Genomic DNA, 17164 nt, shown 5'->3' on the forward strand with positions numbered 1-17164 from the left:
AAAAAAGAATAGTTGTGTAGACCAGGAACCAGCAACAATGACTTACAGGCCAAATCCTACTACCTGCCTATTTTATAAATAAAATTTTATTGGCATACACCCATCCCATTGCCATCAAGTCAGTTCCAACTTATAACAACTCTATGGGACAGAGCAGAATTGCCCCATGGGGTTTCCAAGGCTGTGATCTTTACAGAAGCAGTCTGCAGCATTTCTGTCCTGGGTAGCAGCTGGTGGGTTGAAACTACCAACCTTCCAGTTAGCAGCCAAGCACTTTAACCACTGTGAAACCAGGGCTCCTTCTGTTAGCACATGAAGACATCTACTCATTTGCATATCGTCCGTGGCTGCTTTTATCCCAAAATAGCAAAGATGTGTAGTTGTGACAGATCACATGGCCCACAAAGTCTAAAATATTTACTATTTGACCTTCATAGAAAAAAATATTTCTGAGCTCTGCTGTAGATCAATGAAGCAGAATTCAGAAATAGACCTGCATTTACATGGACAACTGATTTTCAACAAAGGTACCAAGTTACTTCAGTGGAAGAAAGGATAGTCTTTCAACAAATGGTTCTGGAGAAAAACTGGAAGTCTTTATGAAGAAAAATGAACCTTTATCCTTAACTCACCATAGATAAAAATTAACTTGAAATTATACTACTGAAAAAAGAGCTATGGTACTAGCATAAGGATAGACATATAGACCAGTGGAATTGAGAGTTCAGAAATAAATTAATATGTTTATGGGCAATTGATTTTTGCCAGGGATGCCAGGATTATTCAGTGGAGAAAGAATAGTCTTTCCAACATGTAAAAAGAGCAAATTTGGACCCCTACCTCACACCATATACAAATATTAACTCAAAATGAATCAAAGACTTAAATTTAAGACCCAAAACAACACAACTCTTAGAAGGAAACATAGGTGTAAATCTGTACAATCTTGGATTAGGTAGTGGTTTCTCAGTTATGATACCAAAAGCACACACAATCAAGGAAAACATGGATAAATTGGATTTGATTAAAATTGGAAGGACTTCCCACAGAATGGGAGAAAGTATTTGCATCTGGTAAAGGTCTAGTATCAAGAACATATAAAGAACACTTATGACTCAACAATAAAAAGACAAATCATCTAATGAAAAAATGAGCAGCGGACATTTTACCAAAGATACATGGATGACTAATAAACGCAAGAGAAGTTGTTTGGCATCACTAGTTGTTATGGATTGAATTGTGTCCCCAAACACTACGTGTTGTAAATCTAAGCTCTATGCCTGTGCTTATAATCCCATTTGGGAATGGGTTGTCTTCATTATGTTAATGGGGCAGGATCAGTATAAGGTATGTTTTGAGTCAGTCTCTTACAAGATATAAAAGGAGCAGATTAGAACAAGCAAGGAAGCAGAGATGGAGAAGAGAGATGCTAAGCGACATGAAGATTGCCTAGGAGCAGAAACGCAGAAGAGACAGGAACTTTCCTCCAGAGCCACAGAAAAAGGAAGCCTTCCCCTAGAGCCAGCACCTTGAATTCAGACTTCTGGCTTCCTAGAAGGAGGAAATTTGTGGTATTTCTGTTATAGCAGCACTAGATGACTTAGATGCTAGTTACCAGGGCAATACGGGTGTGCCACCAGAGCTCCTGTAGTTATGGAAAGGAGGACTCTAAAGGAATCACACTGAGGGCGTTTTGGGGAATGATGGGACAGTTCTGTATCCTGACTCTGGGTAGTTGCACATAACTATTCATGTGTTAAAATTACTGAACTGTACACCAAGAAAGTCAGTTTTACTGTATGAAAATACAAAACATTTTAAAATGGCATCTATAAGTTTGCTGTGAGAAATTGCAGAATTCTCATGGGATGCAGACTTTCTGGAATCATGGAAACTCGATGAACCTCTGAAACTATTGCCCTGAGGTCATCTTAGACCTTTAACGAAAACTATCCCCTGAATTATTCTTAAAACCCACTCATAGTTTAGCTAAACTGGTAAAGAATGCCCACCTTGAATATTATGCTCTTTTAAGAGCTATCTACATGGGATCAAACTGACAACAGCCACTCGAAAGGTTAGATAAGAAACTCAGGGGGCAGTGAGTTTATGTTGACAGGGGAGGAATAATTCAGAAAAGGAGGGTGAGAATGGTTGCACAACCCAGCGTCATCGGTGTCATTCAGTGGTGTTTGTGGAAATCGTGAATTGGTGTCTGTTCTGCTGTGTATATTCTCACCAACAACAAAAATAAAATAAATTTCTAAAAAGTTTGCTGTGAAGATTAGCTGTAAAGCACTTAGTACTTGGCACATAATCAACTTTCAATAACATTTTTAGTTATTAGGAATGTTTCAAGTTTATGGAGTTCCACCCCTTTAACACTTATGCAAATAAGTTACACAAATACGGTGGAAATGCAAGCATTAAAAAGGAGCGCTCACTGAAGGGGGAAGTGTTGTGGTGCTTAGTTGATGGTCAGCTTGGAATGTGGTGTGGTGAGAGTGAGACAAGAGAGAGGTCCCAGGGAAGGGTGGCCTGGGAAGATGAGGCCGACTGCTTGCTGGGACCTGACACCCCTGGTGAACACTTACCTTGTGCTGTTTCTCTCTTGTGGCAGTTTGCCGGGATGGAGTCGGGCTATGCTTGCTTCTGTGGCAACAATCCTGATTACTGGAAGTACGGAGAGGCGGCCAGTACCGAATGCAACAGCGTCTGCTTTGGGGATCACACCCAGCCTTGTGGTGGTGACGGCAGGATCATCCTCTTTGACAGTGAGTATATCCTGCTCATCACTGCCCAAGAAGACATGGGAATCCTTGGGGCAGGGGAACCAGCCCGCCTGCTCTCCGCCTCTGCCATGTTCACTCGTTCACTTGGCAACACTCACTCAGCACCTGCTGTAGGCCAGGCACTGAGCAGACCCTGAGGATACATCACTGAGCAAAAAGCCTCAGCCCCTGCCCTCTGGAAGGAAAGATGTAACAAGTAATTAATTACAGTTGTGCCAAGTGCTCTAAAGAGAAGTGGCCTCTTGAGAGATACTTAAGACAACCTAGAAAAGAACATTTTTCTGATTCAGCACAGACACTGACATAACTGTTCAATATCTAGTTGGATATCCTCTTAATGTAATTTGCAAGCCTTTTCTTTTTTCTGAAGGTATTTGGGATTTATATCCTATTGTCATGTGGCAGAGAAGAAAGCATATACTTCCAGTTTTTCCAAGCTTCATATTGAGAGTACCCTGATGCCCTCCTCTCTGGCCTGCCACACTTGTGAGGTTCAGACTAGCGGCAGAGTGTGCTCTGAGTGGAGCATGGATCTGACCTCTCCAACCCCTTCTTCTCACCGCTGGGCCCCGGCCTCTCATCTTCGCCCACCTCACCCTTGTGCTTCTCGGTGGTCCTGAGGCTTTATGAGAGTCAAGGCACCAAGCCAGCACTGGATTTTAAGATGGCAGAAAGGAGATACTCACAAACGAGGCAGACAAGAGACAAGGCTCGAGGTCACCAAGAAGTACATAGAGTCTAGAGTGTCTTTGGTACCCATTAGGCTAAAGTAGATACACTCCTGGCACCTCAACCAGGCACAGTGGCTCAGTTGTAAGCAAAAATGTCATTTAGTCTGTTAGTTTCCCAGGTCTGCCATAACCAATTACCACAAACTGAGAGGATTGAAACAGAATTGTACTCTGTCACAGCTCTGGAGGCCAGAAGTCCAGAGTCGTGTTGACAAGGCCATGGTCCTTTTGAAGACTCCAGGAAGAAGGCTTCTTTGTTCCTTCCTAATAGCTGCTATGGCTGCTGGCTTATAGCTGCATCAGCCCAGTCTCTGCTTTCAACCTCACATGGCCTTCTCCGTGTCTCCTTTCTGGGTCTCTGTATGTGCATGCCTGTCTCCCAATCCCTTCCTCCCTATAAGTCTTTAAGTTTAGGGCTCACCCTGATCCAGTATGACCTCATCTTAACTTAATTACATCTGCAAAGACCCTGTTTCCAAATATGGTTACATTCTCAGGTACTGGGGTGAGGGCTGAAATATATCTCTTTTGGGGTACACAATTCAACTCACTCCTTATGGTGACTGCAAAACCTAGACCCAGACCTTTGGCAGACTGTCGCTTAGATACTGTCTAAAGTGTGTTTGTGTTGGGCCAGGGGACTGGCCTGCGGAACTCATGTGGTCACTTTTGATCTTTTTAGCTTAGTTGCTGTAACCAAAAACTAAACAAGCTCACTGCCGTTGAGTCAATTCTGACTCATAGTGACCCCTGTTGGGTTTCCAAGGCAGTAAATCTTTCCTGAAGTAGATTGTCCACCTTCCTTCCAAGGAGTGGCTAGTGGGTTTGAACCACCAACCTTCCGGTTAGCAGTCAAATGCCTTAGGCCCTGCACCACCAGAGTTTCTTTGGCTTGCTATACATCCTGCAGGAGCTCTGGTAGCATAGTGCCTAAGGCACCTGACTGCTAACCAGAAGGCTGGCGGTTCAAACCCACCAGCCACTCCTCGGAAGGAAGGTTGGGCAATCCTACTTCTGTAGTGATACTGCCTCGGAAACCCAAGGAGGGGTCGCTATGAGTCGGGGCCGACTCGATGGCAAATAACAACAACAACAACATACATCCTGCTATTTCAAGGGCAGTGCTTGGTTTAGTACCTTTGCTGCACCTGAAGACTAAACCTTGACTAATGCTTGGGGAGGAGTAGTTGGCAAATAAGAACTTGGAAAAGGAGGGTGCGAGTGGTTGCACAACTTAAAGGGTGTAGTCAGTGCCACTGAACCGTGCACACAGAAAGTGTTGTATGGTTCACGTTCTGTGTATGTTCTCAACACCAACCACAAAAATAAATTATGTATAAAAAAAGAATGTTGGCCGGTCATACACACTGCAATCTGTTTAACTCTTCGTTTCCATAGGGTATTTAAGATTCTCTGCCTTGATGCCTAACTCAGGAGAGTATGTTGGCTGAGTTTACAAAATGCCTTGTTAAAAAACAAACAAACTATCTGGTATAATGAAAGCTTTGTATACATTATCACATTGAATCCTCCCAGCAGCCATCTGAGGTAAGCATTTGTCTTAGTTTGCTGGTGGTGGCACACTGCCTAAGGCATTGACTGCTAACCGGAAGATTGGCAGTTCAAACCCACCAGCTGCTCCGCAGAAGAAAGATGGGGCAATCTACTTCGGTAAGGATTTACTGCCTCTGAAACCCAAACAGGGTCGCTGTGAGTTGGCATCAACTTTATGGCAGTGAGTTTGGTTTTTGGTGTTTGTTTGTTGCCTTAACGGAAATATCACAGGTGGGTGGCTTTCAAGGACAGAAATGTATTTGCTCTCCAGTTTGGAAGTGTCAGCTGGAAGTCCGAATTCAGGGGGCTGAGGCAGGTGGGGGCTCCTTCCTCGTCAGTGGCCCAGGAATTCCCAGGTTGGCGTCCTGGGTGTTCCTTGGAGTCCACCTTCCTCTGTGTGTCTCTGTGTGCCCCCTGCCCTTTTTATAACTCACCTGATTAAGTTTAGGATTCACAGCCCTACACTGATATGACCTCAGTGACGTAAAAGAAGACGCCTATTTCAAACAGTCATATTTATAGGTACAAGGACTAGGATTTCAGTGCATGTTTTAGGGAAACATGATTCAATCCATGATAGCATTACTGTTACTCCAGACTGAACCCAGGGTTATCGAGTTGATTCCAACTCATAATGATCCTTTAGGACAGAACAGAACTGCTATGTAGGGTTTCTAAGGCTGTAAATCTTTTCAGGAGGAGACTGCTGTGTCTTTCTCCTGTGGAATGGCTGATAGGTTCGCACCTCCAACCTTTTGGTTAACAGCCAAATGCTTTAACCCCTGCACCACCAAGACCCTACCTTTTTACTAATATCACTCTCATGTTACAGACAAGAGTCCTAGGAGGGTAGGTAACCTTCTTGGGCTCACACTTCCAAGACGCTTTGAGACTAGAGAGTCAACAGAAGCAGTGTGCATGGACTCACTCCCTGTTGTTTGACTTAGAATAGATTATAGTTTTAATTTGTTTAAAAAAATGGAAAATTACAAGTATTGGTGAGGATGTGGAGAAATTGGAACCCTCATACACTGCTGGTGAGAATGTAAAATGGTGCAGCCTGTGGAAAACGGTTTGGTGGTTCCTCAAAATACTGAACGTTGAATTACCTTTGTTGTTGTTGTTATGTGCCATCAAGTCGGACCCAACTCATAGCGACCCCTCCTTGGGTTTCCGAGGCAGAATCATTACGGAAGCAGATTGCCCAACCTTATGCCCCCCTAATTTCACGCCTAGGTGTGTACCCAAGAGAATTGAAAACATATGTCCAAACAAAAACTTGAACACAAATGTCCATAGCAGCATTATTATAGGCAAGAAGTGGGAATGACCCAAATGCCCATCATCTGATGAATGGATAAACGAAATGTGGTATATCCATGTACCGGAATATTGTTCAGCCATATAAACAGCTATAATACGATACATGCTGCAACGTGGATCAACCTTGAAAACATTATGCTCAGTGAAAGAAACCAGACACACAAGGCTGCATGTTGTCTGATTCTGTTTACATGAAATGTCTAGAACAGGCAAGTCCATGGAAACAGAAAGCAAATTAGTAGTTTTCAGGGACTGGGGGAACGGGAGATGGGGAAGTGACTGCTTCCTGGTTATGGTTTAAGTTTGAGGTGATGAAAACGTCCTGAAATTCGGTAGTGGTGTTGGTTGCACAGCATTGCGAACGTACTAAAAACCACTGAATTACATACCTGAAAACTATTTATTTTATTTTTAATTTTTATTGTGATTTGGGTGAAAGTTTACAGAGCCAATTCATTTTCCATACAGCAGTTCGTACACAGTTCATCTCATGACACTGACTGTAATTCCTTACAATGTAGCAGCTCTCTTCCCACTTCCTTCCCATAGTTACCTCTTCCCTGTGTCCTTCCCTCCCATGTACTCCCACGGCCCACCCAACCCCCTAGCTGTCTCCCTGTGCAAACGCTGCCCTTCTGTTCTCCCATGCTTGATCACTGCAGGGAGTGTATCTACCTGATGTAAATGCTCACCCCATGTGCCTGTCTGTTGTTTGGCTGGCAGCCGCAGGAATGAGTTCAATTCCAGACCTGAAGGGGAACTAGAGGCCACAGTCTCAGGCGTCTTGCCAGGCTCTATCAGACCAGCAAACCTGGCCTCTTTTTTTTTTTAATGATTTTGAGTTTTGTTCCACATTGTTCTCCCACTCAATCCAGGATATCTTGCATTGATCCCCCCTTCTGAGTGGTTGACAGTGGTAGCTAGGCACCATCTAGTTCTTCTGGTCTCATGCTCATACAGGCTGAGGATCACATGGTCTACCAGTCCCTTGGACTAATTGTTTACACTTTAAAACCACTTAAATGGTTGTGTGAATTTTATCTCAATTATAAGAAAGAGTATAATTTTTATGTAACAGTTTTTCATGCAGCATTTTATTGGGTATCTGCTGTGCAGCAGATAAAATTATCTGTTGTATTTAGTACACTGCCTCTACTAGAGGTGTAAATACTGCTCTTGGAGATAATATGGTTTAAAGTCATTCACATACCAAGTATTGACTTTGGTACTGGAAATTGATCCAGGGGACAGTACCACTCCTCACACAAAGGTACACTAAAATGAACTGATTATAATGAAAAACCTATAATTATCATTCTAATTATAAGGAAGTAGATTGCTTTATTACATGTGTGTGCTGTGCATGAGCCTTGACCCCAGGTGCTCTTGTATATTTTATGTTATTTAATCCTCACAACAGCCTTATTGATGAGAAAAATGCAAGTCGAAAGATAATTTATCCAAGCTAGTGCCAGAGCCGGGATTTAAACCTTGCTTTGCCACATTTTTAATCTATTTCAATGACTAAATAGAAGAACCCCTTTTATTAACAATAATAAAGTAGATCATAATAATGCATCCAGTTTACTACTTAAAATTCAAGTAAGCAAAGTATGCCCAGTTTTTCTAATTATTATTAAATTGGCCCTAAGGTGACTATCCAGAAGCTGTCCTCTCTGGCTTCCATTCACTCAGGCACTAGAAGGTTGGCACTCTGCAGGGTGGTCTACTCTGGTCTTCCAAGCCCTTGACAGTAGCCAGCCCCATAACTCATACCTCACTGGTCTGCAAAGAAAGGCACAAATGCAGCACTGTCGAAGTACTCTCTAAAGTCCCACCACACCATACCCGTTACTGTCGAGTTGATTCCGACTCATCGTGACCCTGTGGCCCAGACCACAACTGCCCTGTGTGGTTTCCAAAGCTGTGATCTTTACAGAAGCAGACTCTATCCTGCAAAGCACCTGGTGGGTTCCAACCGCCAGCCCTTTGGTTAGTGGCCGAGCACTTAACCACCGTGCCACCAGGGCTCCGTTGCATCTGTAGAGAGTGAAATATTTTAAGTAGCTCAAGCGCATCCTCACGCGAATCCTTGTGACCCGTTGGATCGAGCTGAGCATTTGGGAGCTGGTGACGGCAGACTGTCCCGTAGTTTGTGAAGGTAAAGCTGTCTCTACAGAAACAGGAAGAGGCGTTAGAGGATGAGAAGGGAGCAGTTTACGGTCTCTGCTTCCAGAACATCAGGCCACGCTACCAGTTACAGCTCAAATCTAGGTCTCCGAATGTCCATGAGGTCTGACTGCTCTCTGGTAATCAGGGAAGTGCTCCGGGTTCCTCAGCTCTAGAGGCTGATGATGGGTAGCTGGCGGAAGCTGCCTGCGCGGTCGCCGTCGCCACACCAGCAGGTAATTTGTCACAGGCTCATTTTCAGCCAGCTCTCGTGAACTTAGGTTGCTCACGTGCCCTCTGTAAACACAGTGCTGATGGAGACTCCAGACCTCTTCAGCCCTGGAATTACAATTTATTGAATGAACAGAACCAGAGAGAAGAGCAGGTGGACTGGAATCAACAGTGGGTTACTGAGACCACCTGGGCTTCTCGGGACCCTGTCAGCTTCAAGGCTCTGGTGGGAGGAATTAGTCACATGGATGGGGCCTTACTGCATAGCATTGTTGAGTACTCATCACCTGGTGGGCACTGTGCTGTTTATTTCATGTGCATTGTCTCCCTTATTTCTCACAGTGAAGCAGCTACCATTATCCCTATTTTTCCAGATGAGAAAACTGAGACTCATGAAAGTTCAGTATTTTGCCAAAGGTCCCACAGGCCAAGACCCCTGCCTTCATCCTAGTGGAAAAGAAAGAGATTAATGGTGGAGAAGACGGAGGGCCTAAGGATGGTGGGCTCTGATTGCCATGACTGTGTTAATAACTGTATTTCGTACACTTCATCACAGAAGGCAGGAACACTGGCCCCTTGAGAGGTCCGAGGTCTGTTCCCCTTGAGGCCACTGGGGGTATATTCCCAACCTTCCACCTGCCCACATTGTGTGTGTCTGGCTAATCCCCCTCCAAAAAGTAAGATTCAGGTATCCTGTTGTATTGTCATTGTATTTTAATGATTCACCGTAGATATCATGTGTGTGCTCTCAAAATTGCTGAATCGGATGTACTGTTAGCATGGCAGATACCTGAGGATCAAAAATTCTACAGTTAAGGCCTACCTTTGCTATTGAGGAGAGCTCTGGTGGCATAGTGCCTAAGGCATTTGTCTGCTCACCAGAAGGCTAGAGGTTCAAACCCACCAGCCACTCCTCAGAGGGAAGATTGGGCAATGTATTTCCATAGTGATACTGCCTCAGAAACCCAAGGAGGGGTTGCTGAGTCGGTTCCAACTCAACGGCAGTGAGTTAGGTTTTGGTTTGCTACTGAAATACCGATTTATTGTGCATATTTTATTCTTTTCAAATAATCCTAGAATAGCTCCTGTTCAATGAGCTTGTACTGTGTGCCAGACCCTGTAAGAAACACTTCACATGTACTAACTCATTTAATTCTTCTAAGTCCATGAAGGAGACACCATTATCACTTTCGTTTTATAGATGAGGAGACGGAGGAATACAGAGGTTAAGTAACTTGTTCACATTCATAATCAGTAAATGGCAAAGCCCTGCTACGTGTCCTCTCAAGGACTTTCGTGTCTGGGATCTTACATTTCACTGCGTAAGGTACGGTGGAATGGCGTGTCCCTTCCCTGGAACCTACCGATGCAATAACAGGAGTCGAGAGATTGGATGTGGTCAGCACAGTGAAAGGAATCCAGTGTGTCTCCCCTGTTCTGAAGGTTATTCCTTTGTTCAGCACATTCATTGTGCCGTGAGTTGTTGTTTGGGAACTGAGCCTGGCCCTCTCACACAAGTGTTGCTCCTCTAATGTATCAGGGCTGCCTGTGCAGCTGTAAAGCCCTTCTCTTTTTACAACCTTACTTTATCGAGTGCCCCCCTTCCAGATGGGTCCAGTATTTTTACATGTTCTGTGTCATCTGCCCTGACGCATTCATACAATACAGGAGCAGGTGGTGGTCTGTCCATCCTCGAAACAGAAAAGCGAGAGGCCTGCAAGGGAGGTGCAGCCCTGGGATCCCATGGCCCAGCCAGCCGGAATCCAGACTCTCTGGCTCCAGCCCGGCCCCGACCCAGGCCACACCGCCGCTCTGCACACTCACCCCAAAGGTCTCCCGGGCAAAAGAGAAAAGCCTCCACAGCCATTTGTGCAGGGTTTGTTCATTTTGTGATCTGATCCGGAAACATAAGACAAGCTGGTTTTGTAGATAGGAAAATAATACTGCACCCCAACCTGGATCGCATTAGTTAGGGAGAGTCTTGTTTGTAACCAAGTTGGAAAGCACGCCCTGTGGCTGAGACCCACACTGAGGCCTGGTGTCCTTCTGTCTCCCCAGCTCTCGTGGGCGCCTGTGGTGGGAATTACTCAGCCATGACTGCAGTGGTCTACTCCCCGGACTTTCCCGACACCTATGCCACAGGCAGGGTGTGCTACTGGACCATCCGTGTCCCAGGGGCCTCCCACATCCACTTCAACTTCACCTTGTTTGACATCAGGGATTCCGCAGACATGGTGGAGCTGCTGGACGGCTACACCCACCGGGTCCTGGTCCGCTTCAGTGGAAGGAACCACCCCCCTTTGTCCTTCAATGTCTCTCTGGATTTTGTCATTTTGTATTTCTTCTCTGATCGCATCAATCAGGCCCAGGGATTTGCAGTCCTATACCAAGGTAAGACAACCTCGCCCATTGGGGACCAATCCTTCAAGATCTGTGTGACTCGGCCTTCTCTCCCACTTGGGTGGTTCTTGCTGGGACTCAGGGACTACTGATTCAACCTGTGGATTCTCTGACCTCCCATTTCATAACTTGTTTATGTTTCATGATAGAGGAAAGGTGTGACACCTGTCAACTTTGCTATTTCAGTACTCACAATAGCTCTCATGGTGAGAGAGGGCGTAAAAACGTAACAAAGATTTGGGGTTGGTAGAGTTGGAAGGATCTAAAGAGGTCTTTTTGGTCATCCTCTTGCCTCTAAACTTTCCAGCCAATTCCAAAAGACTGACTGACCATCTTTCTTCAAACCCTTCCGGGGCAGAGCACCCCTGTAGTGTGAACACATGTGCTGGGCATATCTCTTTGCCAACACACGAGGAGGTGTCTGAGACCCAGTGTGTGTCATCCTGGGTAGCAATGGCAGGGCCTTGAGAAGAGCTCGTGTGTGGCCTCCCCCGAGATGGGACAGGCTTGAAGAACAGTGAGATCGGGGTGGTCGATGGGTTGGAAGAAAGAAGGCCTTCCCGGCAGAGGGACTATAGCTGCAAAGATGCAAGACACCTACAGAGTGTGCTCAGGTGTCTGCAGAGAGGTCAATCAGATAATGAGGAGCTGGCAGCTTCTTCAGTGCCAGAGCCTGATAGGTTCTGCTTTTGGGGTCAGCAGAGTGGGTGGAGCTATTCCCCGAAGAGTTCTATACCCAGGATTGAATCTAAGAGCCCCCTCTCATAACCACCGCCCTCCTCCTCTGTAGCCCTCTGTAGTCTCCATCCATCTTCACCCCCACTTAATTTCTTTGCTCTTCCAGCCGTCAAGGAAGAGCAGCCACAGGAGACACCCGCCGTCAACCAGACCCTGGCCGAGGTGATCACCGAGCAGGCCAACCTCAGTGTCAGTGCTGCCTGGTCCTCCAAGGTCCTCTACGCCATCACCACCAGCCCCAGCCACCCACCTCAGGCCGTCCCAGGTACCAGTTCACAGGCATTAGCAGTACAGGGTGGAAGTCCCAGAGTTTGAAGGTAGCGCTCTTGGCAGCTACAGAAACAGAAGTGCTCTTGGGTGTTTCATATTCAGAGGTGGGTTGGAGGTAGTGGTCCCATGATCTATAGTCTGTCCTGGCCTTTGAAGGAAATCTTCTCCTTATCTTGGTTCCTTAGTCTTGGGGGCCCTGGGGGGCAAGTGGTCCCCTCCCGGGATCCAGCATGTGCCTTTTGCGTGTTGTACACCCTGTAGCTCATCAGCAGTGTTTCCTCACTTTGGGATGATCTCTCTAGAGTTCCAGGTGGTAGCTCTCCAACTTTACTAGCATTTGCAAAAGCTCCATGCATTCACTCATTCTAAAGACAGTTAAGTGCTTCCATAGTGCCAACCACTGTTCTTGGCATTAACACAGAGGACCAAACAAATGCCTAGGCTCCTGTGGCTTCTATTCTAAGTGGGAGGAGAAGACAAGAAGCAAAACTATAAGACTTAGGAAGAAGAGGCACACAGGAAAGGGAGAGAGCGGGTACGGTCTTGTGGCTTAAGCTAGCTGCTTGGGTGGGGACATACTTCCAGTCCCTCTTTTCTCCAAGGAAGTCGAAGACTTCATGAGCTGGGAGAGCTGGAGGGTACTGGTAGCAGTTACCTAAACCAAAACCAAACTCACTGCCATGGAGTCAATTCCAACTCACAGTGACCCCCATTGGGTTTCTGGGGCTGTATATCTTTACGGAGTAGATTGCCCAGTCCTCCTTCCAAGGAGTGGCTGGTGGGTTTGAACCACCAACCTTCTGGTTAGCAGTCAAATGCTTTAGCACCACGCCACCAGAGCTCCTTAGCAATTACCTAGCCTAAAGGATTTCAGACTGCTCCTGGGGTCCCTGTAGGGCCCAGCATGGAAGGTCAGAGCCGCCGCAGGGCTTGCTCTGTGATACACCTGTGATTGCTCTGCTGTATCCCAGGACCGTTTCATAGGCCACACATCTCATTCCTCAGATGAGGACACCAAGGCCCGGAGACTATGTAAACCCCCTGAGGTTGCCCAGGGATTCCAGCGGCAGAGACAGACCCATTTCAGCTCTGAGCCCGGTGACTTTTGGACCACCCAACCCTGCCTCTCCCCAGGAGTGAGCTCTGGAACGAGGTGAAGTGCTCAGAAAGCCTGGGGCTCCGTGCTCAGCCCAGTTCTCAGCTGCTCCCGCGGCCGCTCCCCACCTACAGAGGGCTCCCCAGCCAGCCCTGCCTCCTTGAGCTCCCAGTGTTTACTCGGGGCTTCCAACATACCGTCTGTTGAAAACCAGGCACAAACAGGCCCCACAGACCTGTCTTTTGTACTTGCAGGATGGACGGTGTATGGCCTGGCAACTCTCCTCATTCTCACAGTCACAGCGATTGTCGCCAAGATACTTCTGCACGTCACGTTCAAGTGAGTACAGAGGGTAGCTGGAGCCCGGGAAGGGGAAGCCTCCGGATTCCTTTCTCTGGTGCTTCATCTGTCTGGGTACAACTGTGATATCAGAGTGTGACTCCAAAGCCCTCAGACTAGGCGACGTCAGGCATTAGACAGCCCTCATCCTCTGCAGAGTGAAATGTACAACTGGACAAATCTCAGAGGTCAGGGGGATTGTGTTTGCTCCAATGTCCAAAGGATATGATTTCAAGGAGGATTGCAACCGTCTGGGCATCAAAAAACAACAGTTCCATCTTTTGATGCCGCTGGTGCTATGAAAAGATCTTTATGCAAGAGCAGAGAACCCTGGGACAAACCAGACGTATTTCCTGGTGTCTTCCAGATACCCAGTCCCCGGGTGGTACAATAATTAACACACTTGGCTGCCAACCAAAAGGCTGGCAGTTCACGTTCACCGGGAGGCACCTGAGCAGAGAGGCCTGGCTGTGTACGTCCGTAAAACCAGCCCCGGAAAACCCTCCGGGGCACAGTTCTTCTCCGACACATGGGGTCACCGTGAGTCAGAATCCACTCAATGGCAACGTATTACTGTCCCCCCCTCCCCCAGTAAACTAGGAAGCACTGTTAGGATGAGGATTCTCACGTTTCTAACTCTTGCTTGCAAATTAAAACAATTATTTGCAAAGCTATAGAAGTCTCAGCCTTCAATTCAGACTAACTTGAAGGGAAAAAAAAACTCATATCTCTTCCTTACTGTGCTGCTCACATTTGACAATTCCACCTTCCAAGAAAGGGGAGTTGTTGGTGCCGCCGATATTTGTGTGCCTCGTTTTTCCTGGGCCCCTCCTCTGTCTTTTGTGGGGTCCCCAGGGCAGATGCTCCCCGTTTCAAGGCCTTCCTGAACATTTGGGTCCAGCCAGAGCCGCCAAGTTTCTCCCGCTCTTCCGCTTGCCCTCTGCCGCAGACGCTCCGTGCTTTAAGTGCGGGCTCCCCTGTTGCATGACGAGGGCTGCTTTTGCCACAGTCCTTTCCTGTATTTCTACCTTGTCGCACGACACAGGCGTCTCTACCCTCAACTTCACCTTTTCCAGTGGAGACAATGTCCTTATTCTCATTTCCTGAGCTCACGGTCATGCCTGTTTTACATATTTTTAAAAAGCCACGCTCCCATGTCCCAGGGAAGCCTCTCAGGTCCCACCTTGCCACGTTTCCCCTGCAGCCCCAAGAGAGCAGGACACTTCACGTGGGCCCAGCATCTCACAGCAGAGCCAAGGCCCTCGGTGCCTGCAAAGCATGGGGCTAATGCCCACCTGGTACCAGCCTCCCTCTGCAGTGCCCTCTCAGGCAGCCCTGGGGCTGACACAGGGTCAGGGGAGGCGTGAGCGGTAAGACAGGCCCCCTCCAAGCGGAGCACTTTTGCCTTCATCAAGCTCTTTTAGTTAGGTGCACTCCAGGTGAACAAACATCATTTGAAGAAAGATCTGCTAATTTAAAAAAAGAAAAAGAATTTGAAAACTGTAATGTCCCTGGCAAACCCTTTCCAGTTTGAATAATTTTGTCAGTTAGAAAGTTCTCTGTTATACTAGGCTGGCACCTGCTTGACTGTACCCTGTCCTGCAGCCCTGATGCCCACAGGACGCGGTTCACCCTCACGGCCTCTGACACCTGCCCCGATGCCCACAGGACACGGTTCACCCTCACGGCCTCTGACACCTGCCCCGATGCCCACAAGCCATGGTTCACCCTCATGGCCTCTGACACCTGCCCCATTACCCATAGGATGTGGTTCACCCTCACGGCCTCTGACACCTGCCCCGTTGCCCATAGGAAGTGGTTCACCCTCACGGCCTCTGACACCTGCCCCGATGCCCACAGGACACGGTTCACCCTCACGGCCTCTGACACCTGCCATGATGCCTCACTCAGCAGCCACTAGTGGTATCAGGTAGCTCATGAGCCGGTTGGCTGTTTCGGACGCCTTCTCTGCTCTGCTGAAACACTTGGTTGTGTTGTGTCTGACAGGTCCCATCGTGTTCCTGCGTCAGGAGACCTTCGGGGTTGCCGCCAACCAGGGACTTCAGGGGAAATCTGGAGCATTTTTTACAAGCCTTCAACTTCGATCTCCATCTTTAAGAAGAAGCTCAAGGGTCAGAGTCAACAAGATGACCGGAGTCCCCTCGTGAATGACTAAAAGGCCGGCTAGGACACCAGATCCCTGTGTGAGCTCAGGCTGTGGGGTCGAGCCTTCCCCATGGCTCTCCTCTGACCAACTTCCCTGCCTCTCCCTTGGCCCCTTCAGACACCCGCCTACAGACAGGAAGGGGCTGCTGGAGGGCCGTGCAGCCTGGGTTCACCCTGCTTGATCAGATGTGTTCAGGAGAGAGACTCCAAGTCCCCACGCCCTGGCCCTGTCTGTCCTGGAAGCAGTGGGTCTGAGGGACAGGGGCTGCGTCGGGCACTGGGCTCAGCCCTTTAGACAGCTGTCAGATGGCGGGCGGGCATGCTGTACGTTGCCTCTGTCTTGCTTCTTTTCTGTCCTGTCTGCCCACGAATCAGATTTTTCTGGTCTTCACTTCTGGCACAGGACCAGACAGGGAGAATTTGAGGTCTCTTGGAGGTTAGCCTGGTCCTGGTGTGTACCCCTGGCCATTAGCAACCCCAAAGCATAGGGCCCCATGCTCTGTTGACTCTGGGGCTTGGCTGTCAGGCCTCTGGTCAGTCTGGGCTCCTCCAGCTTGGCAGGCCCTCGTTCGTGTCACCTTGACGCCTCCCCGCAGGCTTCCTTCCGTGTCTCTGTTTTCATAGCTCTGTGACTAGTAGAGCAAGCGTGAAGACCGGTCACATTAAGAGTCCATCCGTTTAGTCGTGCAGCGGACTTCACTGGAAGCTGGTAGAGGCTCAGTAACTGCTCTTAGGGTTGGGTTTGTCCTGCAGCTCATGGTCCTGGGGAACCTGGGCCAGGCCCCCATCTCGTCCTCATTCACCAGGCTCACTCCTAACCCCTTGACTGTCAGTCAGAAGCGGAGTGAAAATGCTGCACTGCAATTGGGGCAGCACCATGTGAGACCTGGAGCCTGCAGGCCCGGCTCGGGTGTCTCCCAGCTAAAAAAGCGCCCGAGGGCTGAGCTGCCGGGGCCCTGTCTGCCTCTTCCTGTGGCCCTGAGTGGAGTTAGGAGTGGCTAAGTGGAGGAGAGGGCTCTTGCCCCTGGTCCCGTGCCCCGGCCTCCCTAAGACATGTTGGGTGGATTGTAGAGACGGAGTGAGAGGCAGGGTGTGGGGTCCTGAGATTGAGATTGGTGGTGTGAGTGGTTGCACCTCATTTGCGTGTCGCCACCACATGAACGCAGGTTTCGTCAGCAGTGGCTGAGAGAAGAGCAGTCCGCCTCTCGGGAAGCCCGCGCTGGGCTCTTTGTCGGAGCACGACTCGCCCCTGGACGCTTGGGTCCAGGTTGCCTGTTTTGCCCTTGGTCTCTCTAAAGCACTTTGCCGACCTCCCCCCGAGCCACTGCCTGCCAAGGCCCTTCCCAGGGTCCTGC

At 48.2% G+C, this 17164-nt stretch overlaps 1 protein-coding gene across 1 annotated transcript in view; it reads left to right on the forward strand.

Annotated features, from left to right (window-relative positions):
- Positions 1 to 15819, forward strand: part of KREMEN1 (kringle containing transmembrane protein 1) — an 83489-nt gene extending 67670 nt beyond the window's left edge. Inside the window, exons 6-10 of the mRNA XM_042781933.1 lie at positions 2621 to 2774; positions 10859 to 11191; positions 12045 to 12203; positions 13559 to 13643; positions 15651 to 15819. Of these exons, the coding sequence (XP_042637867.1) occupies positions 2621 to 2774; positions 10859 to 11191; positions 12045 to 12203; positions 13559 to 13643; positions 15651 to 15819 (900 nt within the window). The remainder of the gene's footprint in view (positions 1 to 2620; positions 2775 to 10858; positions 11192 to 12044; positions 12204 to 13558; positions 13644 to 15650) is intronic.
- Positions 15820 to 17164: the final 1345 nt, after the last annotated feature.

Source organism: Orycteropus afer, unplaced genomic scaffold (assembly GCF_000298275.1).
Source record: "Orycteropus afer afer isolate SDZICR_OR568_19922 unplaced genomic scaffold, OryAfe1.0 scaffold00197, whole genome shotgun sequence".
NCBI lineage: Eukaryota > Metazoa > Chordata > Mammalia > Tubulidentata > Orycteropodidae > Orycteropus > Orycteropus afer.